This window comes from Monodelphis domestica, chromosome 3 (assembly GCF_027887165.1).
Source record: "Monodelphis domestica isolate mMonDom1 chromosome 3, mMonDom1.pri, whole genome shotgun sequence".
Taxonomy (NCBI): domain Eukaryota; kingdom Metazoa; phylum Chordata; class Mammalia; order Didelphimorphia; family Didelphidae; genus Monodelphis; species Monodelphis domestica.
In genome coordinates, this window is record NC_077229.1 from 60,217,914 (window position 1) to 60,242,129 (window position 24,216).

General features: G+C 49.8%; 1 protein-coding gene across 1 annotated transcript in view; it reads left to right on the top strand.

The window, feature by feature from the left end:
* FBRSL1 (fibrosin like 1) overlaps positions 1-24,216 on the top strand; it is a gene marked incomplete at its 3' end in the record, with an annotated part of 240,528 nt that overhangs the window by 94,330 nt on the left and 121,982 nt on the right. Inside the window, exon 3 of the mRNA XM_056820951.1 lies at positions 19,578-19,682. Within this exon, the coding sequence (XP_056676929.1) occupies positions 19,578-19,682 (105 nt within the window). The remainder of the gene's footprint in view (positions 1-19,577; positions 19,683-24,216) is intronic.

Below are 24,216 nucleotides of genomic sequence, written 5' to 3' on the forward strand. Positions count from 1 at the left end.
CTTGCCGACAGTCTGCAGCAATCTCACCTTCATGCGGGTATGAGAACACTTATTAATTCAATAAAAGAAATCCATTCACAGGCAGTTTCCAAGTGGAACACCGTTGGGAGCGTCGGGGGAGACCCCGGTCCGGCGGCCCCCACGTAGGGGTGCTCATCAAGGACCGAGGTCAGGGGCCGGCTGCCACCGGTGCCACCGGTGCCACGGCCCGTCCTCCTGGCCCATCCTCACGCTGGGGCTGTTGGGCTGTAAAAGGAACAAGCTGAGCTGACTCTGGGTTTGGGTTCCAGCAGATAGACTGGTTCCCTGGGGGCCCCGTGGGGCACTCCTGGGGCAGCAGACTGGCCCCCTTCCCAGACCAGGGCGGTGTGTTGCTTTCTCTGGGTTTGTCCCTGCCCTCCCATCCCAGCAAGGGCAGCGAGGGCCTCGTTAAGTCAGATGACGCCAGAGAGCCGTGCATCTGGTCATTTTTCAGGCATTTTAAAGTCCTTTCGGCATCCAAGGACCTTTAGTGGGGGTGCTGCAGAGCCCATTGCAGCTGGGTGGCTCTGAAGCAGGCCTGCAGTGGGGACGCCTGGGTTCAAACCTGACCTAGCTGGGTGACCCGGGCCAGGCCCTTCACCCCCATTGCCCGGCCCTGACCCTCTGTCTTGGAACCAACACTTAATATCACTTGTAAGACAGAACGTGCAAGTTTGGGTTTGGTTTGTTCATTTTTTTAAAGAAAAGAATACACTAACCCTCTCCTCCTGGTGCCTCGGGGTGATGTGGTGGAATCACAGGAGTCTATTCTGTCCCCATTAATTCCACGGCCCAGCCACGGTTCATTATTTCTGTTCTGTAGATCCTTGACTTTATATAGATTTGTGACGTGTTGTCTCCTTAGATTGTAAGCTCCACAAAGCTCTTTCCGAATCCTCCACTCTCAGGCAGAGAGCCTGGCACATAGTAGGTGCTTAAGATATGTTTTTTAGTCGTTTCGTTTAGAAAACTCTGGGCAACTCCCTTTTGTTCTCCAGGTCTGTTTCCTCCTGTAAACTGAGTTCATTACAGTCCGTGGGTATGATCTCCAAGGCCCCTTCTAGCTCTAAATTCTAGGATGCTTTCATCAATAATCAGTACTCTGTGTGACCCTGGGCAAGTCACTTAACCCCAGCTGCCTACCAGCTCTTCTGACTTAAGATAAAAGGTAATGGTTTTGTATAGAGAGATTTAAAAATCAATACTACTCTACCTAAACCAAATCATGTTGCCTCATCCAGAAAGTCCTCCTTGATAACTGCACAGTTCTCAGGTGAAATCTTTTTGGCATAAAAACACCTGAATGGGAGTTGGTGTATAATACATCTGTCAAGATGAGTGGAGGCTTGTTGTGAAAGGGCTTTCAGAAGAATATGTATTTGATCCTGAGATAATAGGTAGCCACCAATTTTATTGAGCAGAGGAGTGACTGGATCAGACCTGTTTTGGAATATCATTCTGTCAGTAGACATTTTGGTATGGACAATGGTTTGGAGAAGAACTAACACTCTATCTTTCTCTCTCCTGTCTTTCAGTCTTCCCCTCTCCTCTCCTCCAATCTCTATCTCCCTCCCTTCTCTTGTCTCTCACACTCTCTGTCTCAGTTGCTCTCTCCCTTTCTCTCTCTCCTCTCTCTCCCTCTTGCTCACTTTCTTTTGTAACAGTAAAATTCAACTGTTATGATTAAATTATAGGGGAAACTGAGGCAGGTAGAAATTAGTTTCTCTGCTAGATGTATTATTTTTTTTAGAGGTTTATTAAGAAAGTATGTGTCTAGGCCCAGAAAGCCCATTCACAACCTCACCTACATCATGAAAAACCCCTCTGCTTGCAAGCAGAAACAGGAAAGCCCCCTCAGTAGGCGGAGAACTCCTTTAAATAATCATTTGTGATCTCGCCCAGGTGAGAATTCAGTGAGATTACAAAGCATTCTGGGAAGTGATCAAGGACTTCTGTCTCTCTCCCTCTCTCTCTTCTCTTGCCTTACACTCTCATTCTGTCTCAGTTGCTCTCTGCCTTTCTCTTTCTTCTCTCTTCTCTCCCTCTTGCTCACTCTCTCTCTCCCTTCCTCTCTCTTGTTCTGTCTCTCCCTTTCTCTTCTCGTCTCACACTCTCATTCTGTCTCAGTTGCTCTCTGCCTTTCTCTTTCTTCTCTCTTCTCTCCCTCTTGCTCACTCTCTCTCTCCCTTCCTCTCTCTTGTTCTGTCTCTCCCTTTCTCTCTCTTCTCTTGTCTCACACTCTCATTCTGTCTCAGTTGCTCTCTCCCTTTCTGTCTCCTCTCTTGACTCTCTGTCTTGCTCACTCTCTTTCTCTCCCTTCCTCTCTCTTGTTCTCTGTCTCTCTCTCTCTCTCTCTCTCTCTTTCTCTTCTCTTGTCTCACACTCTCATTCTGTCTCAGTTGCTCTCTGCCTTTCTCTTTCTTCTCTCTTCTCTCCCTCTTGCTCACTCTCTTTCTCTCCCTTCTCTCTTGTTCTGTCTCTCTCCCTTTCTCTCTCTTCTCTTGTCTCACACTCTCATTCTGTCTCAGTTGCTCTCTCCCTTTCTGTCTCCTCTCTTGACTCCTCTGTCTTGCTCACTCTCTTTCTCTCCCTTCCTCTCTCTTGTTCTCTGTCTCTCTCTCTCTCTCTTTCTCTTCTCTTGTCTCACACTCTCATTCTGTCTCAATTGCTCTCTGCCTTTCTCTTCTCTCCCTCTTGCTCACTCTCTTTCTCTCCCTTCCTCTCTCGTTCTCTTCTCTCTTCTCTTGTCTTACACTCATTCTGTCTCAGTTGCTCTCTCCCTTTCTCTCTCCTCTCTTGACTCTCCCTCTTGCTCACTCTCTTTCTCTCCCTCCTTCTCTCTTGTTCTCTGTCTCTCATTCTTTCTCTCCCGGCTCTCCCTCCCTCCCCTACTTTTGCAAGGAGACAAGTAGTTAACCTGCTAAATTTATCAGAACTCACTGAGTCCTGGCTTTGCAATCATTTCTCAGCTCTCTGACCTTCAGTAATTAAACCCTTTTTAAGACATTGAGCTGAATTAGGAGTCAGGGCCCCTGGGCTGCTCCCTTTGACAAGTGACTTAACCCTGCAAGGTGCCCTTTTCTCATCTGAAAAAAGGAGGCAGTTGGGATGAATGACCTCTCGGCTCCCTTCCAGCCTGCAATCTATGATTCTGTGACCTCCTGAATCTCTTGCAGCCCTTGATCTGTCAAACCAAGGAGTCCTTGCATGAGAAGCGTGAATCAGGAAGCCCAGCCATGGCACCCTGCGTTTCATAGCCTCACAAATAGACCTTTAATAAATACTTGACTGATTGATAAAGGCCCTGAGGTGTCGCACGGGTTAGAACACTGGGCCAGAGTTCAAATGCAGCCTCAGGACACTCCCCTAGCAGTGTGACCCCAGGCAAGATTTCTGCTCGGTTTCCTCATCTGTAAAGGGTGGATTACATGAGCACCTGCCTCCCAGGGCTAGATAAGGATCCGATGAGATAATATTTGGCACAGTGCCCAGCACAGCAGTAGGCATGTTAACAAATGCTTTTCCATTGATTACTCCTTCTTGGGCTTCAGGGAAGCGTCGGGCAGAGGAGCTGGTCCATAGAAGGTGCTGGGTTTGGGTGAAATGGGCCCCGGCTGGGGGCTCTCAGGGGCTCTGCCTTGGCAGCGGGGTGCACACGGGGCCTTTCCCTCACCTCGGTTGTTTCTTGCTCCTTTCCTCCTTCAGCAGGAACAAAGAGGCGGGTTGGAGACTGTTGGAAAGCCTGTTCTCGGTGAAATGGGGTTTTACAAATGTGACATTTTCTTCTTGAACATAAAATTGGGCTTTTCACATAGCACTATTAGAGTATAGAGCTTTAATTATGCCCTAAATCCGCTCCTTTAGCCCTGGGCTCACACGATTAGCGCAGAAGCCGCGCCAGGAGAGGCTGGGCGGGGCAACGCTCCCCCATGTGAAACTTCATACCGTACAATTATTAAACGCAAACCTCAGAGGAAGATTGTAATGAAAAATTCAGCGTCCTCATCAAGCCGCCCGAGTTGCCGCCTGGCTCCATCCACAAGGAAATGGGCTCAGCTTGTGGGGGAAGGGAGAGTCCTGGAAGCTGTGCCAGCAAGTGGAGCAGCCCCCTGGCTGCGTAATGGGGGTCCTTGGAGCCCCTGGGGGGGGGGGCAGCTGCCAGCGGGAAGAGGGACCACCTACCCCCCCCCCCCCCAATCCCTCCCCACAGGGATACCTGACCAAACAGTCCCACCCCAAGCCCAGCTGAAGCCAGCTGAGGCCAGAGCATGAGGCCTGGCCGCCCTCCAGGGTCACTCTTGATATGGGGTCAGAAGGGGAAGAGGAGGAAATCGTGTCCATAAACAAAGCACATTCCCATGCTCCAGGGGAAATGGGCCAGGCCTGTTCCAGGGGCTCTGCTTGGTGTCTGTCTAGGGACTGGGAGCTGTGTGAGAGAGAGACAGAGCCGGAGAGAGATTGGAGGGGGGTGTCTGTCTCTTCCTGTATCTCTCTCTCTCTTCCTCTCTTTGTGTCTCTCTCTGTCTCTCTCTCTCTCATCTCTCCATCTGTGTCTCTGTCTCTCTTTCTCTCTGTCTCTCTCTCTCTCATCTCTCCATCTGTGTCTCTGTCCTCTGTCTCTCTCTCTCCCCTTCTCTCTCTCTCTCTCATCTCTCCATCTCTGTGTCTCTGTCTCTCTTTCTCTCTGTCTCTCTCTGTCCTCTGTCTCTGTCTCTCTCTGTCTCTGTCTCTCTCTCTCTCTCTCTCTCTGTCTCTGTCTCTCTCTCCCCTTCTCTCTCTGTCTCTCTCTCTCTCTGTCTCTCTCTCCATCTGTGTCTCTGTCTCTCTTGTCTCCTCTCTGTCTCTGTCTCTCTTGTCTCTGTCTGTCTGTCTGTCTCTCTCCCTCTCTCTCTCTCTCTCTCTCTCTCTCTCTCTCTCTCTCTCTCTCTCTGTCTCTCTGTCTCTCTCTCTGTCTCTCTCTGTCTCTCTCTCTGTCTCTGTCTCTCTCTCCCCTTCTCTGTCTCTGTCTCTCTCTCCCCTTCTCTCTCTGTCTCTTCTCTCCCCTTCTCTCTCTGTCTCTCTCTCTCTCTCCCTCTCCATCTGTGTCTCTGTCTCCCTCTGTTTCTGTCTCTGTCTCTGTCTCCCTCCCTCTCTCTCTCTCTCTCTCTCTCTCTCTCTCTCTCTCTCTCTCTCTCTCTCATCTCTCCATCTGTGTCTCTGTCTCTCTTGTTTCTGTCTGTCTCTCTCTCTCTCTCTCTCTCTCTCTGTCTCTCTCTCTCCTCTCCATCTGTGTCTCTGTCTCCTCTGTTTCTGTCTCTGTCTCTGTCTCCCTCCCTCTCTCTCTCTCTCTCTTTCTCTCTCTCTCTCTCCCTTCCTCTCTCCATCTGTATCTCTGTCTCCCTCTGTTTCTCTCTGTCACTGTCTCTTTGTCTCTCCCCCGATAAGCGCAGACCTCCTCTCTGTCCATCTGTGGGTGCACTCTTGCATGGAGCGTGGTGTGAGCGCGGGTCTATGGGTGGCTCACCAGTTGGCAGCTCTGTGAGGCCCTCTTCTCTCTGGCCTGTCCATGAAAATGATCAGGTCTCCTGGAGGTGGGGCCGGACCTGACCTGTGATTTCATGAAACATCTTGTCCTTTTACAGGTAAGGAAACTGAGACTGGGTGGTTGCGAGTGCGCAGAGACCAGAGGCCTCTGTCCAGCCTTAGGGCTGGACTGCCAGGATGGTTAGCAGCAGGCACACGCATTACTGGTCTTCTGGTCTGGGGGGCCGCCGTGTTGCCTCCAACTGGGAATAGAGACAAAAATCTAGCAGCCCCTCCCCCACAGGAAGCTTACATTCAGGGGAAGCCGGGTGGCACAGTGGATGGAGAGTCGGGCCTAGAGACGGGAGGTTCTGGGTTCAAATCTGGCCTCAGACACTTCCCCCTTCCTCATGGTTTGCCCCAGTTTCCTCCTCTGTAAAAAGAGGGATTTGATAGCCCCTCCCTCCCATCCAGGGAAGTAACAATGTTTATGAGTAGATTTGCAAACCTTCGTAACAATAATAGAGAACATAATATTCAAGGTTGGTGCTCTAATTATTCCCCCTTCCCAGAGGGGAAACTGAGACAAACAAAGTGAAGTGACTCACGCAGGGTCACACAGTTTGGCAAGGTTTGGGGTCACATTTTAACTCAGACCTCCTTGACTTTGAGCCCAGTGCATTATCCGCTAGGCCACCCAGGCCACTGCTATCATTATTTGGTCCCCCGGTGCAAGGGTGGGCATGGTGCCCAGGCAGGAGCGGGCACGGATTGTCTGAAGTTCTGGGTAGAAGGCATTCTGGGGAGCAGCCCCCTCCCCCCCCCAGACAGACAGATGGACAGACAGGAAGGATGTGCCTGGGGATCTCTCTGGGTGCCTATAAATAGGAGCGAAGGCAGACAGGAAGGACGGGCCTTCTTCTCCCATCACCCTTCGGCACCCTCCTTTCCATCTCGGAATCACTACAGGGTCGGGGTTCCAAGGCAGCAGAGAAGGGAGTGCCGGGCAGTGGGGGTGAAGGGACTTGGCCAGGGTCACGCAGCTGGGAAGGACCGGATTTGAACCCAGGTTCTTCCTCCTCCAGGCCGGGCTCTCCTCCTTGAGCCCCCTGTCCAGTCTCCACACCCCTTCCCCGTGGTCCAGGCCAGGCACAGTGGGGCACCACGGGCTCCTTGGCACTCCCTCCTCAGTCTCCCGGCCATTTCCGGCCATTTCCGGTCCGGGCCGTCGTTGGCTTTTGTCGCCTCCGGCCTTTGCTCGCCCACTCCGGGCCTGGGGTATGGCGGAACAAGCCTGCTTCGGGGGGGCTCTGCGCGCGCTCTTCCGGGCGCCTCCCACTGGTTGGAGCCCAAAGCGAGGAGGGAGGAGGAGGGAGCAGCGAGGAGAGCAGATGGTGCCGGAATCCCCCGCGGAGAGCCAGCTTGTATTTCAAACCCGGCTCGGCTGCTCCCGCTGCCGCTGCCGCTCTCCGCAGGCTCCGACACATCACAGGGAGCGCTCGGAGCTCCACGCCGCCGGATTCTCTTCTGGCCGCCGCCGCGGCAACATCTGGCCCCCAGCAGGGCCCGGGCTGTCATGTGCGCGCACATCTGGCGGGCTGGATGCTGGGCCGAGGCTTCCGAGAAGCACCTTCTCGCCCCGTCCAGCCCCGGATTTGGAGTTTCCAGACAGCGGACTGGCCTGGAAGGGGCCTTCCCAGTCCTCCGTGCAGCCCCTTGATTTACATTCGGGGAAACTGAGGCCGGACAGGCACTAACCTTTGCCCAAGGAGAGAGCCTTAAATCAGGCAGGGAGCCCAAAGGGGTCATCCACGGCCTCCTACAGCCGTTGATTGTATCCCCAGGCCGAACCCAGGGCCTAAGCACCTAGAAAAAGCCTAGCAAAGGCCTCGCATTCATTCCTCCATTGGGCCAACCAAAGCCAAGAGCTATTTTTCTTTTATTTTTTTAAACCCTCATCTCTCCTCTTAGAATCCCTGCTGTGGATTGGTTCCAAGCAGAAGAGCCAAGGCTGGGCAATGTGGGTGAAGGGACTTGCCCAGGGTCACACAGCCAAGACTGTCTGAGGCACCAGATTTAAACCCAGGACCTCCCATCTCTACGCCTGACTCTCCATCCACTGAGCCACCCAGCTGCCCCCTGAGAAGGGACTTTCCCAAAGGTCCCATGGAAGGAGACTTGAACTCGGGGCCATCTCTGACCCCTCTCTCACTCACAGCGCTCCCGTCCCACACTGGGGCACGCATCTGTGGGGAATGAATTCCAGGGGTCCCAGCTATCCCTATCCTACTGGATAGGTGGGTGCGCTTGAACCCCCAAAACCGTAGAACCCCAACTCACTCTGGCTTTTGTCCTGTGGGCCGGTCCTGGTCCTGGCCTCCTGCTCTGTATGCGTCCCGCCTGCCTCGCACCCCTCAAAGCGTACAGCAGAGGGGAGCTCTCCTGGTGTGCTCTTAGCCCTGAGGCAAGCTTGGGGTGGAGGGCGCTGCGGGGAGAGCAGAGGAGGTCCCAACCCATGCCGCAGACAAGGCCCAGGAACGTTCCATTCCTGTTTATTTTCTGATGTATTTATTATTGCACCTCATTACTTATTTTATGGGTCCAGGCCCAACAGTAGTCTAGCTGTGCACAGAGGCACGTCCTGTTTGTAGCTGGCACGTATTGTTCTGGAGGAAGCCCGAAGGCACCTTCCTTCTGCCCCCTCGTGGGAGACTCACCCCTGGAGCCCCGTACGGACCCCGGAGCTGAAAGGCCATGCCAGCGGGCAAAGCTGGAGCTGGGATGGGGAGCAGGAAAGGCTCCTGCCTAACGTGGCATTGGAGCAAACCTCAGAATCAACCCTGAGTTAGCCCTTCCAAGGCAGAAGAGTGGTCAAGACTAGACAGTTGGGGTTAAGTGACTTACTCAGGGTCACACGGCTAGGAACTCTCTGAGGCCAGATGTGAATCCAGGTCTGCCTGGCTGCCCCTAAGCCTTGGGCTGAGTCACAAGTCTTAAACGGTTGTGAATGTGTGAGCTCTTTGAGAAAGGGACTTTCCCATCTTTGTTTCTCCCCAAAATCAACGTAGTTTCTGTCTGTTTCCTTTCTCTCTCTGTCTCTGTCTCTCTGTCTCTCTCTCTCTCCTCACTCTCCTCTCTCTCTGTCTCTGTCTCTCTCTCTCTCCTCCCTCTGTCTCTCTCTCTCTCTCTCTCTCTCTCTCCTCTCTCTCTCTCTCTCTCTCTCTCTCTCTCTCTCTGACTCTTTCTCCTCTCTCTCTTTGTGTCTTTGTCTCTCTTTCTCCCTGTCTGTCTGTCTGTCTGTCTCTCTCTCTCTCTCTCTCTCCCTGTCTGTCTCCCCCCTCTCCTTCTCTCCTCCCTCTGTCTCTGTCTCTCTCTCTCTGTCTCTCTCTGTCTCTCTGTCTCTGTCTCCCTCTCCCTCCTCTGTCTCTCTCTGTCTCTGTCTCTGTGTCTCTCTCTCTCTCTCTCTGTCCTCTTTCCTTCCCTCTCTCTCTCTCTCTCCCTCTCTCTCTCTCTCTCATCTCCTCTCTCTCTCTCTCTCTCTCTCTCTCTCTCTCTCTCTCTTTCTCTCTCTCTCTGACTCTTTCTCCTCTCTCTCTTTGTGTCTTTGTCTCTCTTTCTCCCTGTCTGTCTGACTCTCTCCCCCACCCCCCCAATCTCATCAGTGTGTTCTGGCTCCCTCCAATAGTGCCATCACTCTGTGCCTACCCATATGCCATTCAGTCTCCTCATTTTCCCCCCTTCAAATCCTCCCTGGGACATCTTTCCCAAAGTGACTCTTGGCTGTCCTGACTGTCTTACTGTTAATCCCTGCCTTTTGTTTGGGTCACGACCTGCCCATCTTTTCTTCCAATCTGACCCCTACCTCTCTGATGAATGTCACATCACTGGCAGCATCTCTGTGCAGTTCTTCATTTTTAATAAACCTCTTACACCTACTCACACCCACCATCCATTTAAAATTATTGCCTTTTGGTTGACTCCGAAACTTAAAAACTGTAGCATTCCTTAACTCGAGTCCTTATGTACAGTTAAAAATTATTATTGTGAAGGAGGGGACTTTGTTCTAAAGGAAAGCATGGGACCAGGGCAGCCAAGGGGCTCAGTCAATAGGGTGCCATGTCTGAAGAGGAGAGATCCTGGGTTCAAATCTGATTTTTCTACCTTGGAGCCAATGCTTACTATCAATTCTAAACCAGAAGATAAGGGTTAGAAAAGAAAAGCGTGGGGTCTTTGCAATTTCCCAAAGGCAACCTAGCCCACTCCCTTCTTTTTCTGTAATTCTGGGCTCAGTTTGGGCTGGGGTTTTTTTCGGGGCGGGGGTGCAATCCATAGTATCTGTTCACCTTATATTTACCAGTGAATCTGCTCCATGGCTTATCCATCAACTGCATACCCTAATCTGGACAGCAGGCAAAGAGCATTTATTCAATACCAGACTGAGTATATAATAGTACAGAGAGAGAGGGAGGGAGAGAGAGGGAGGTTTCCTTGCTGCTCCATTTAGTTAAGGAAGGAAGGAAGGAAGGAAGGAAAGGAAGGAAGGAAGGAAGGAAGGAAGGAAGGAAGGAAGGAAGAAGGAAGGAAGGAAGAAGGAAGGAAGGAAGGAAGGAAGGAAGGAAGGAAGGAAGGAAGGAAGGAAGGAAGGAAGGAAGGAAGGAAGAAGGAAGAAGGAAAAGAAAGCTATTAAAGGAACAGCTAAGTAGCTTAGTGGATAGAAAGCCAGCCCTGGAGACCAGGAGGTCCTGGATTCAAAACTCAGCTACTTTCTAGCTGTATGATCCCAGGGCAAGTCATTTAACCCTGTTTGCCTAGCTCTTGCCCTTCTGTCTTAAAGTTGTCACTAAAGAGAGAAAGTAAAGGCTTAATAGCAAAAGTAACAGCTAACATTTTTTTATTTTATATTAAATTTTATATTTATTTTATTATTAATCATTTTTGTAGAGCAAAGTCATACATAACCAAGACCCTAAAATAAAACCAAAGATAGACTGATGTGAAAGATGACCCCAGCAGTTCTTTCCCTGGAAGTGGAGAGCATTCCTCATCAGGATGGTCCCGAGATCGTTTTGCCTTGCTTTTTCACTAGCATTTACATAGCACTACTCTGGACCCATTTGATCAACATTACAATCCTTCAAGGTAGGTGCTTCTTTTATCCCTGTTTTTATAATTGAGTAAACTGAGGGAAATAAAAGATTTTGACCAGATTTGAACACAGGTCTTCCTAATGTAAAGGCTCAGTCCTCAATCACTGTGCTACCAGATGTGTAGAGGGAAGTGTGTGTCAGTTAGATACAAATTTTGCATGGTTCTTTGAGGCTTTCTTCAATTCTGGGCCTTCTCTTGTCCTAGGATCTGGAGCAGGACAGGTCTTCAGAGGCCATTTAATTAAGTACAAGCTTCCTCATTCAACAGGTGAGGTCAAATGACTTGTCCATGATCACATGACTAATCAGCAGCTCAGGCAGGATTGAAATAAAGGTTGTCCTCTGTCTCTAGGTTCAGTGTTCTTTCCCATCAAACCTTGCCAATGGCAGTAGAAAATTATCAGGAAGAGGCCAGCCTACTGGCGAAAAACTTTTGCCATCCTTCGCTAGATTGTTACTCAGGAATCCGAGACAGCCTATCACTGTGATGGGGATCAGTCTTGGGCTTTGGTCCTATTGTCATGGCTCTTGGAGAACCAGGTTTTCCTCCATGTTCCCAGTGAGGCATCATAGGGAGATTTAGGAACCTGGCAGGTAGTTCTTAATATTAATGGCTCACATTTGTGCCAGGTACTGCTCAGTGCTTTATATATTTATAAATTTATATGTTCATATATTTGTTTGTGTTCATATTTATATATTATAAATGATATAAATATATAGCATTTGACACACACGTACAATCCAGGGAAATTTTATAAATAAGGATCTGGCAGCCCACAGTGACTTGCCTAGGATCACAGAGCTAGTAAGCGTCTTCCTGACTCCAGGCTTGGAACTCTATTGATTGTGTCACCTGACTGTCTTATCAATAGTTGTTGGATTTATTTAATGGAGTTCCTGCAGAATAGCAGCTAATCTATTCCTTCCTCCATCTTCCCCTCAAGAACTCAATTTGTAGGAAGGGATGAAGCTTGAGGACTTAGTTGGACTTCTGGTTTCACTAAGGATGTTGGCAATCCCTCCACTGGCATGGTGGGGCCCTCCATTCCTTCTCATTGTATGTGTAGTTTCCCCCCTCTGCCTTTCCTCAGTGAAGGTCCACCTAAGCCTTCAGTTTCTTCAAACACTTAATGAGTAACTATTGGCTCATTCAGACTGGCCACCTTTTCCTTAGGGCATCAGCCTGAGCAGCAGCTAGTATGGCATCCTTTGCCAACCTGCACTTGAATGTGACCATCTAGGCCCACCATTGCCTAAACAAGAGTACTGTACCCTCACAAACGTTCACTCAGTCAGTGTTTTCATTGGCAGCTAGAGTGCCAGGCCTAGAATTGGGAGGACTTTGATTCATTTGGGCCTCAGACACTTTCTAGCTGTGTGACCCTGGACAAGTCACTTAACCCCACTGCCTAGTCCATACCTCTCTTCTGTCTTGGAAACAATACATAGTATTAATTCTAAGATGGAAGGTAAGAATTTTTTTTTATCTTCTACTCGATCTTTTTTCCCCAGATGAATTAACATATGACCAAAGGTCTTCCCAATGCTGTATTAGCAAAATTTATTTTTTAACCAAAGTGTAAGGTTTTCTATTTAATCTATTTAATTGATATCATTAGATTCATCCCAATAGAACTAGCCTATTGAGTTCAGAGAAGGCTTCTTAGAGAAGGTTTCACCTAAGGTGGTCCTTTGAAGGAAAGGAAAGAATTTCAACAAAGAAATTCCAAACGTCGTGTTCTTGTGAACAAAGATACAGACACAAGGGAAAGAAGGATGAAAACAATGGTTCTAATGAGTAGTTCATTTTGATTTGGAATAGGGGAAGACTAGTGGGATGTGATGAGGGCCTGCACAAGGGTGGTCAATGTTAAGGAGAGAAGGGGGCATATAGTAGTGACACCGGTACAGTAAGATCAATAGGCCTTGGCAACAGATTGGAAAAGGCAGGGAAATGAAGGTGCAAGAGTGAGTAGTTGATGATGCCTAGACTATGAGCCTGGGTTATTGGAAACATGGTGTTGTAGACAGTAATAGGTAGTTTATTAATTTTATTAAGCACTTAGGATGTACCAGGCATTATGTTAGGTACTGGATCCTGAAAGAAAATTAAGCAGAAATTTTTCAAGATGTTTATATTCTATTAGGGAATCATATACATAACAAATACTAGATTAAAGAGAATGGCCCGAGATAAATCTAGGAATCTAGGATGCCTCTGTGGATAGGCATAGAGTTGGAAGGACCCAGGTTTGAATCTAGCCTCAGAAACTTACCTATGTGACTCAGGGCAAGTCACTTAATCACAACTGCCTCACCCTTACCACTTTTCTGCCTTGGAACTGGTACTAGTAGACAAAAGTTAAGATTTTTAAAAAACACCCAGGTTTCTGAGATGACTATCAAAACACCCTAAAACTTAAAATTCAAAATTAGAATCTACCCCACATCATTCATTTTATGGATAAAGAAATGGAGTCCCATAAATCTTGAGTGACTTACTTGCCCATGGTCACAGAGGCAGTCTGGATTTGAACCTAGAACATTCTCTACCTTGAACAACCCAGCAGTACCTTTCCATTGTGTGAGCTCCCTTGGAGCATGTGAGTCTGCTGCTGGGTTCTGGAAATGAGAAGTCCAATGATTCAGGCCCTTACATTGGTCGAGATTCTGAGGCCCTGGGCTGGGCAACTGTTGTAGTAGACACATGGCTTTGATAAAGGAACAGACATTGGCAAGGACCTGACCTGACTAGCTGGCTCTTGTGAGCAGGAGCTTTCTAGTCCTTGACCAGAGACAAAGAGCCTCATATCCTGACCCTCCATGTCGTCATCCACAAATCCCCACTCAAAACAAGCTTTCTTTCCACCCTAAAACTTAGTAAAATGAATCAGAGGAGGAAAGAAAAAAGATTGTGGAAGAGGCCAAGCAAAGAAAATCAAATCGCCATGTGTGAAGTGATTTCAGAAGGGGCCTAGGGAATTCATGGTCTCCAGACTGCCAAGTTAGAGCAAGTATAAAATCTACAAACAAGCCGGAGATCTGTCCCGGCTGATCTCATTATGAGGCCTGCTTGGGATAGATAAATCCTGTTAGAGTGTATGAGAGGTTGGATTTCCAGGGAAAAACTCCCAAGTAACATGTTTAGCTCATTTTGGCCTTGTTTTGATACATGGGCGTTTTCAGGTTTAAAGGAAGTATATTTTTAAAGGAAAATCATTTGTTTGGTTTTCAGCAGAACCAGAGGCAGTGAAGTGGCCAGGTGCCCTCTTGTTCTGGAAACAGATGCTGATCTGAAGTTTCAGATCTTGAGTCACTGGAGGTGATGAGTAAATGCTAGGACCTCTCAGCTTAGTCAGCCCCAGTGGACCATTCCCACCCTAGGCCACTTTTCCCTTCTCTCCCCTCTCCTATCATTTATTTTGTGCTTTAAGGTTTATTATAAAGCACTTTACCTTTGTTGGCTCATTCAATCTTCACAATAACCCTAGCTGATGAATACAGATAGATGGTTCCAGAACCAGCTGATGCTTTGAGGGAGAATTTGAATTCAGTTCTTATTAACTCCAAGTGTAAAACACTATACAGTATGCCGCCTAGTTGCCTCTTTTTTCTTCTAACCCAGATTTTGGTGTCTTGGCCATGGTCCCATCTCATAACTGGATTCTTGGCTTATCTTTCCTGAGAGAAATGAATGCCCATTAGGCTCCCTGTTCCAGCTTCTCTCTTCCAGGCTCTACTAGATCTTACTGCCTTACTAGATCTTACTTTTTTTTTTTTTTAAACCCTTACCTTCTGTCTGGGAATCAATACTGTGTCTTGGTTCCAAGGCAGAAGAGTGATAAGGGCTAGCCAATGGGAGTGAAATGACTTGCCCAGGGTCACACAGCTGGGAAGTATCTGAGGCCAGATTTGAACCTAGGACCTCCTGTCTCTAGGCCTGGCTCTCAATCCACTGAGCTACCCAGCTGCCCTCTGCCTCTCCTTATGATGGACCCTTCCTAGACCCTCCAGGCCCCACCTGGGGAGGCAGCCAGATATAAAATCCCTTCTTTCATCTTAGGACCCTCTTTGTGGCCTTAGGCTGATCACTTAGCCTCCAGGCCCTCCATTTCTTGTGGGGGAATTGGAGTCAAGGAGGCTGCTTCCTCAGTAGAGCCAATGGGCCTGGGCTTGCCAGCTTTTGCCCCATCGTGGGGCAGCGTCGGGGTATCTGGACTCTATTCCCAGCTTTCTAGTTATTTCCTCTTGCGGTGCCTCCTCCTCACCTATCCGGAGGATGCTGTCCCTGTCCCGAGCTCCCATGCTTGGGCTCCTGCAAGGGCACCTGCCCTTCCTCTCCCCAGGAAGAGTTGGTCTGAAGCTGCTGCGGCTTTCAGAGCCCAGCCTGGGAAGGACAGCCCCAGAAAAGCCCCCACCGCCTGCCACAGCAGCTGCAGCTTCCCATCTCGTGGAAAATGAAGGCAGATGATTCAATTTGGCCCCGTGCTCCTGTGTGTGTGTTCGAGATAATGAACAAACCCATCGCCCTGGCTGAGGCTGCTGCTGCCGCCGGAGCCCAGGGGCCTCCCTGGAGGAGGCGCTGTGCTTTGCTGGGTTAATGGGGGTGAAGGTTGCCCCTGAGCTCAGCACCTTTCAGAACAGCTTAAGAAAAGAATCTGTCTCCCCCAGCCCCTGGGCTGCACTCCCTGCCCACTCCGATGGGAGTTCTTGATAAATCGAAGTGTGTTTATTAGTAATGAGCCAGGGCCAGGCCTGCCAGGAGGGCTTCTGGGGCTCCGCAAATAACTCTGCTCTGCTCTGGGAGCGATTCTCGCCTCCCCACCCCCACCCTTTCCTTCCTTCTGCTTCTGGAGCTGGGACCTTAGAGGAGAGCCACGAACGGGATGCAGCGTCCATGGGGGGGCAAAGGATTCTCGGGCCTTTATCCAACAGGTGGTTGGATATTGATCTGATTTTTATTGCACCCCCCCCTCTGAGCTGAGCTCCACACAAAAGGGTCATCTCGTTCAATCTCTGCCTGAACAAGAATCCCCCACAGGAAGCTTTTTAACTGGAAGGGACCCTCGAAGCCAACCCCTTTCATTTTATTTTATTTTACTTTATTTATTTTAAACCCTTGCCTTCCATCTTGGAATCATTATTAATTCCAAGGCAGATGGGTGATTTTAAAATCGAGGAAATGGAGGCTCCTTAAGTTAGGGGAAGTTAAGTGACTTGGCCAGGATCACCTAGGGATTCCCAAAGACCTCCCTCCACCTCAGGAGGCAGCCCTCTTCACTTTAGGGTAACTTGAATAATAGCAAAAGCTTGTTTCCGTAGTGCATTTTGATTTGCAAAGGGCTTGGCAAATAGGATCTCATTTGATCCCTGAATCAACCCTGGGAGATAAGGGCTACTATTATCCCCATTTTACAGATGAAGAAACTGAGAAGGAGAGGTTGTCCTGGGTTACACATCAGGATTTGAGGAATCTCTTCCCAACTTCAAGCCCAAATTTGCCTCTTTTTTCCATTCTTCCTGGGATGACCTAGAACAAGTTTAATCCTTCTTGTGTGTGCACACCTTTATTTATTTTTTAAAATTATGCTTATTTATTTAATTAATTGATTTAGAATATTTTTCTATGGCTTCATGATTCATGTTCTTTCCCTCCCCTCTTTCCACCCACCTCTCATAGCCAATGAGCAATCCCACTGGCTTTTACATGTGTCATTGATCAAGACCTATTTCCATATCATTGATATTTGCACTGGGATGATCATTTAGAGTCTACATCCCCCAATCATATCCGCGTCGACCCATGTGATCAGGCAGTTGTTTTTCTTCTGCATTTCTGCTCCCACAGTTCTTCCTCTGGATGTGGATAGTGTGCTTTCTCAGAATTGTCCTGTATCATTGCATTGCTGCTAGTAGAGAAGTCCATTATGGTCCATTGTGTGTGCACACCTTTAGATCAATGAAGATAGCTCAGAGGAAGACTGGAACCCAGGCCCACTGCTCCCAGCATCTAAGGCTCTTCCCCTTCCCTGCAGAGCCCTGGGATGCTGCATCCCCAGGGGCAGAATGGTGTGAGTTTGCCAGTAAGGAAGCTAGCTCTTTTGTACAGCACATTTCTTTTGAATGCTTACCTTTCTTCTTAGAATCAATCCAAGGCAGACAGTGAAAGGGCTAGGCAATGGGGGGTCAAGTGACTTGCCCAGGTTCACACAGCAGGGACATGTCTGAGGCCGGTGAGACCCGGAAACTAGAATATGGGCGGGGTGAAGGCCTTTTCAAGGCAGTGATGAGCCACTTGGGCAGAGGCTCTAAGAATCTGGCTATTGGGCAGTGGATGGGGTGGAGAAGGCCAGAGGCAGAGGCCAGGGACCAGGTGTTCTTCTCCCCCAGCCCCACCTCCCCCCCATGGGACTTAGCACTGATGTGTGATTTGGTTTGAAATAAATCACAGCCCCGAGTAAAGCATCATCATCTTAGAGGCCCAGGCCGTGCCCCCCACCCCCCAATGATCCCTCCAAGGCCCTGGCCTCTAGACCTCATGAGGCCACCTCTGTGTCTTTTGTGAGGGCCCTGGTGCCTGAGCCGAGCCTTCCATCCTAGGCCTTTCCCCAGATGGCTCTGTGCTGGGAACCGAGAAGGTTCCAGCCTCAGGAGGGAGGCCAGAAAACCTATTCCCATGGAAACCCCAAGGTCTTGGAGAATTGTCAGGCAGGGGATGTTGGGGCTCCACTTCTGCTCCATTCACTAATCCCCTAAACTGCTTAGAAGCCAAGGAGCCCCTTCACGGGCCGCATTAGGATAATGACTCACAGCTTGCCTCGGTGGCATGATGGAGGTCCCAGGCTGAGCCCCTGAAGAGGAGCAGGGCTGGGCAGGCGGAGAGATGACTCTCCGGGCTCCCTGAGAGCCCACGAGGAGACTGGGGACCCCCAAAGGGGAAATCACTGCCTTTTCCTCAATCAGGTGAAAGGACGAGCTTAGACGATGCCTTCGGTCCTTTCCCTCATCTGACATCCTGTGTCCCAAGGCGGCTCCCGGCCCTGACATTTTGTGTCCTAGCGAGAGATCCTTCCAACGCTCACATTTTCAGTTTCCAGGATCATCCCAGCTCAGAATTCCAAGTTCCAAGGCCTTCTGGGCTCTTGACATTCCGCTCAAAGGGCCCCTCTGATAGGTTGTGTCCCGAGAGCTGTCTGGACATTCTGGGTTCTCACAAGATCCCTCCCCACTTGACATTCCCTCCACCTATGGATCTATAATTCTAGTTCTGAGAATAATTGATCATTCCAGAGAAAGACTAGGGGTGCTTGCAAATCCCTGCTCAGCCTATCTGTGACCCTTCTGGCCCAGTGGCCCTCCAACTTGGAGAATTCTCACCCAGGCTCAAGCAGCATCCTCTCGACTGGTGACACCCTCCTCGCTGACTTGATATTTGAGCAACCTAGAGAACGCCAGTGATGGTGGTGGTGTTTGTGCTCAGAATGATCATTCTTGTTGGGGAAGGGAAACTGGAACCAAGGACAACTGGAATCATTCTGCTAATGGCACCAATTTCCCAGGGAAAAATGTTCAAGGCAAGGACCAGGTGTCATGGGAGCCATTGTGACCCCATGAGTCTTCTCTCCTTCCTTCTGATCCCCTTAAGATTTCATCCCACCCATGGACCCAGGCTGAACTGGACGACCCCTGAGGTCCTACCTCCCCACCCCCACCCCCACCCCCCAAATCTGAAACTGTGATCTAATGGGATAAAAATATGTTCAACTGTGTGTGGGGACCAGATGAAATCATGGAGGTTCTGGGCCAACCTAGACCAGTAATGGTGGTGATTTTTGCTCTCAGGATGATCGTTATTGTTGGGGAAGGGAAACGGGAACCAAAGACAACTGGAACCATTCTGCTAGGCAATTAGGGTCGCTGGATCTGACCTCATAGTCTCTTATTCCCACAACACAGATGCATGGAATGAGGGTCAAAAACTCCAGGCCTGCCCTGATGCAGGTGGCCTCTTGCCAGACTCCCCAAGTGCCAGCCTCACTGGACCACTCTCTATGCCCTGTCTTCCACGGGGAGCCCCCACCCCCAATATTCCTTGCTGCTCACCTTCCTTGAAGCAGCCCTCCCCAGCCAGAGGCTTCTGAGCTGCCCAATCAGTTATCAAATATCATGTATCTGTTTGCCATCATGTGAAATGAAAGGATTGAAATCAGGGTCCTCAAGATGGACCTGCGTCCTGTTTCAAAATGGCCTTTAGAGGTGAAGAAAAACCATAAAATGATGAAGGCCATCCGTGAGTGGTGTTTGCAAATGACTCTTTTGGAGGGTGGGACAGTGTCTGTGACCCTTGGGAAGTCTCTGAACAGCCTTCTAGTCCAGAGTGGTCAAACTCCAACAGAAACATCTCCAGGGGCGCCACATTCACATAGAAAATCCCAAATTTACATGATCTTTGTTTGGTTGAACATGTTTAACTGGCTTCAGAGATGTTACAAACTTACCTCTGTTCTAAGTGTCTCCTAAGCCTTTTAAGTGCCAGCTTGAATTGGTAGGGGGAGTTTTCTCACCTAGAAGCCCCCCAAACCAGTAAAATCCCAGGACCAGTCCCAGGCTCCTAGCAGGATGCTTTGCTTTTTAAAAATTGATGCTCTTTCCCCTAAACGTCATTGTCATTTTCCAGTGTTTCCTTCCCAAACCTTCTCCCTTCCTCCTAATCTTGAGCAAAGCCAATGGATTTAGGATCCCACCATAAAAGGCTTGAAGAAGGAGGAAGGCCTGTCCTCCCCATGACTAGACTCTTTAGGACCGTGAGAGCCACCCAGAAACACACCCATGCACAGCCAGGATGGCATTAGCACCGAGGCTCAGGCCTTATCTCTGAAACCTCATCTCCTCCTCATCCTCCAGGTGAAGGTCCCTCCAAGCAAGAGTGGCAACAGGAACAGTGAAGAAGACAGTGTCCGAGAAGCCACCAGCTCCCAATGGAGCAGCTCCAGGGACCAGCTCAGTGACGTAAGTACCTCTCCTGCCCCGGGCTCTCTGCCTGCCTGAGCACAGCAACTCCTTGGTGCCCAGCCGGGGCTCCTTCGGGGAGAATGAGGACGGGGGTGGCTCTGCAGCCCCCCCCCCCCCCAGGAGGAGGAGGAGCCCCAATCCATTGGGGAGTTCTGGAGAAGTCACCAGCAGGGCCGCCAGCTCATTCCACGTGCCGCCTTTTTCTGTGTGTTAGCAATTAGCATTTTGCCTTCATTAAAACATGATTTTTTACTAATTAGGCCCTTTCCCGTTAGGAGGGATTTAAATGAAGAACAATAATCAAACGCTGGCACGAGCATGTCTGAAATATTAAATTTAACATTTCAATGGCGAGCCGCAGCAATCCCCGAGCGCGGGGTTTTCATGTTGAGTTCTATTAATGTGAAATATGCTTCATAACTAAAACCTGTCACAGGAACTGGCTCGCAGCAGCCAAATCCAATTGGACAGTTAATTTAGCTTTCAAATTGAAAACACCACCTCGCTCAGGATGCTGTGGCCGGCCATGGAGGGGAGGAGCGGGGCCGGGTAGGGAGGCCTGGGAGGGGGACAGGGGCCTCTGCCAGGCCTGATGTATTTGCTATTAGAGCTCTCAGAGCCCCCTCTGGAGAGAGGGAGGGAGGAGAAGGAGAGGTGGAAATGGCCCCCACAAATGTGTTTAAAAGCTGAAAGTATTTATTAAAAATGTCAGCAGAAAAGTGCTTCTGGCAGATTAAAGTGGGATTCAGGCTGACAGCCTGACAGGGAACGTGATGGGGAAAATTCTCTCTCCATGTGTGGAGCCTTGAATGGGGCTTTGTAAACAACCCACACAGAGGCAGGGAGGAAGGGAGGCAGGCCCGATCCCTCACTCCAGAGGCTCAGAGGGAGGAGGCCGGGGGGCCAGGAGTTCAGATCATCCTCGCCCTGGCTCCTGCCCACCCCTGGCACGGGCGGGCCCATAGCTACCATTCCTGGCAGACTTGGGGCATTTTTTCATACAGCCTGTGGAAGGAACGGCTTCTAGGCCACTCCAGGCTTCTGAAGCCAGTCAGTAGGATGACCAGGCTGGACACTGGGGGATACTGAGAGTGAAGTGAATCAGTGTCTGATCTTGAGGAGCTTCTATGGAACAGGAGAAACAATGGGAATGTGCAGAACTGCGAACAAAGTAGAGATCATAGCCAATGAGTCATATTTTACTGTTTGCAGAGCACTTTTGGATCATTCTGGCAATAAGCTTTTATTTATGTACTTATTTTTAACTCGTATCTTCTGTCTTAGAATCAATACCAAATATCAGTTCCAAGACAGAAGAACAGTATGGGCTCAGCAAACAGAGTTAAGTGACTTGCCCAGGGTCACACAGCTAGGAAGTATTGGGTCTTCTGGAATTCACATCTGCCCTCTCTCCATAAGAGCTATATAAAACAGAGACAGTTGTTATTAAGCATTATTAAATTCAGGGACCAGAATGAAAAGACTGGTGCTGCCCTTGAGGGGTTTGCATGGTGTTGAGCTCCCAAAGCCCTCTCAGCATCTTGATCCCCAGTCCTTGGGGCCTTCTCCTCCTCGAAGCCTGTGCTCCTGTCCCTGGTAGGCCCTCCTCTCCAAGGCAAGGTGGCCTGGGTGTGAGCTCCTTGCTCAGGGTCATGTCTGCCTACAGAGCCCCGCTTGCATTCACTGGTGAATGTGGCTGAGGTTCTGGGCTTGTAGCTGGGTTTTTCCAGAGTCTGAACCCCTGCGGACAGGGGCCTGGAGGGGGGGGGGCGCAGAGAGGGGTGTCCTCCAGGGCAAGACCAGGCTCCTGAGGCTTTTTGGACACTTTCCCTGCCAGGAAAGCAGGCCACAGCCAAGGGGCTTCCTCTGCAGGGGGAGGGCTCCTCACCTGCTTTTTTTTTTCTTTGATGTCTCCATCCTCTTTGGCTGACCCAAAGCTTCCTGTTGATTCCTTTGGGGCTTGGCCCAGGCTCAGGCAGAAGAGCTCCAGGGACAGTTTGTAGGATTCTGTAGGACTCCTCCGGGCCTTACAGAGCATCTAAGCCAGCATCAGTTGAGAGGAGCCCAGACTCCAGGGAAAGGAAGGGCTTACCCCAAAGTGGGAGGCAGTGAGGAGCAGCACTGGGATATTTCTCCCCCCTTCCCCCCACCCCAGGCACCGTGCTTCATTACAGGCCATCATGCCAAAGACCAGTCTTTGATCCTGGGCTTGTCCCCAGGCTGAGGTTCCAGGCTTCTCTCACAGACAGGTGCTGTTGGGGATGGCCTTGGAGGGAGGATTTGTGTTTGACTGAAGAGGAACAGGTGAGGGTCGGGGACATTGAGGCACAGGAAGGGTCTGCCAAGATAGGTAGCGAGACCCACTACATAGGCATGACTGTGGTGGGGGGGCAGCATTAAAGACAAGGCTGGGCTCAGGTTAGGGGACAGAGAAGGAGCTCTGAACAGTAGAGAGATGTGCCTTTCCTGGAAGCTTAGAACTTTCCTCTTCCACCCCCCCATCTTCCTCTCTCCCTCCCTTTGTCTGTCTGTCTGTCTCTTACACACACACACACACACACACACACACACACCCCAAAGTGACTTCAGGAGGGAGAGAACTCTCCTCCCAAGGGGGTTTCAGGAGAGGCCTTCCGTAGGAGGCACCCCTGAGTGTGCTCTGAAAGACTGAGCAGATACCAGGAGGCAAATGTGAGGCAAGAACCCCAGCAGCAGGGGGATCTGAGAGCCGAGGTCTGCTGGCACAGAGACAGGAGAGGGGTGAAGAGAGGGGGAGCCAGAGCGACTGCCAGCTCCCAGGGCCTCCCCATTCAGGGCCCTCTGCACTCCCATTATTCCACAAGTTTTTCTTGACCTCCATCCTAAGTCCGCCTCTTCCTCTATTGATGCCCTTTGGGAGGCAGGATAATATAAGCCAGGACTCTCCTGGGGAAGAAGGCTGTTGGGTCCCACCCAAAGTCCCACCTTGTCATAAACACCAAGTTCTAGCCCAGGTGGAGGGTGCAAAGTGCGGCACCTCCCCATCCCTGCCCTTCCCAATGGCTTGCAGGCTCTGGGGCCTTTGTAGAGGACTCCACGCTTGTCCCGCCATTTTCCGTGTGGCACATCCACTCCATCTGGCCACCTAGACCTTGTTTCGGCCCTCACACAGTCATCTAGCATGTTCATTTTTGTGCATCTAGTTAATAATAATAACTTCTAGTGTGTGATGATGTTTTCCAGCCTTTTGTCCCCTGCAGAGGTGATCCACCCTGACCCATAAAACCATGAAGCAGCCCAGGCCCAACTGTGGCTCCTAATCCTGATTAAAACCTAACAAAACCGACCATGATTGCTTCCTCAAGGCTGCCCTCCCCCACCCCTTTCTTTTTACAAATGAGGAAACGGAGATGGGGAGACATTAAGTTTTTATGTATTAACTGTTTTGGGTGTTTTTTATTTTTATTTTTATTTTTTTAAGTCAGAATTCCAGCCTCCATAGTCTCTCTCCTCTGGGAGGCTGTCTTTTGTTTACATTCTGTTCTTACAGGACTCCTTTGGGTGGGGAGGGGTATAAAGCAGCTGTAAATTCACCAGATTCTATTATCTCCTCTCTCTGGTCCCTGTGAAAACTCTTATCAAGAGCTTTACTCAAATGGAGGAGAACCAAGTCCATGGCGTTCCCCCAAGGACTATCCAATAGCCCCGTCCAAACCTGAAATTAAGTTAGTGTGACGTGACTTGTTCCAGGCGAATCTTTGTTATCTCATCCTTTGCTACATGTTCGCTCAGCCTTTGCTTTTAGTCATCAGTTGTAGGGTTTTGCCAGGAATGAGGGCCAACCTTGCTGGCTGGTTTGCAGAGTCTTCCCTGTCCATTTTGCCCTTCTCTAGGCCTGTGGTATCTGCTCATCCCCAGAGTCTTCCAAAGATCTCCAATGGTGATTGATCCTCAGGAGCCTCAGCCCTTTTCTCTACACCTTAGTCAGGGCCCATACCGAGCCTCCAGCTCTTCAAGAACGTGTAGATGTTCCCTAATGGCCATTATCTTGCATTTCAGACATTTCCAATCCAAAAATCATTCTCTGTGGCAGAGAAAATAGGAGCTGATTAAGCTGAGTCCTTCCTTCTCTGTTATCTTTTTATCTCTCTCCTCTGAACATTGTTCTTGTTCTTGTCCTTTCTTGGATCCTTCTCTTTCCCTTTTTTAAGCTATACTCTTAAAAACCAAACCAAAGCCCTTTAGGTGTCCTCAGCTTTTCTTGCAGCCTTTAACTCATTCTGACTTTAGCCTTCCAGACGCCAGAGTGACTGTGCTAGCAAATCTTTGTGCTCACTTTCCATGGTGAATTAACCCTTACTTTCTGTCCTACTAAGTCCTCTGAGACAGAAGGGCAAGAGGGTAAGAGAACAGAGTTAAGTGACTTGCCCAGGGTCCCACACCTAGGAAGTAACTGAGGCCAGATTTGAACCCAAATTCTCCCAACTCCAGGCCTTGCCTAGCTGCCCCTGCTCAGATTCTTTTGAGAATCCAAGCTGGCTGACTTTTCTTC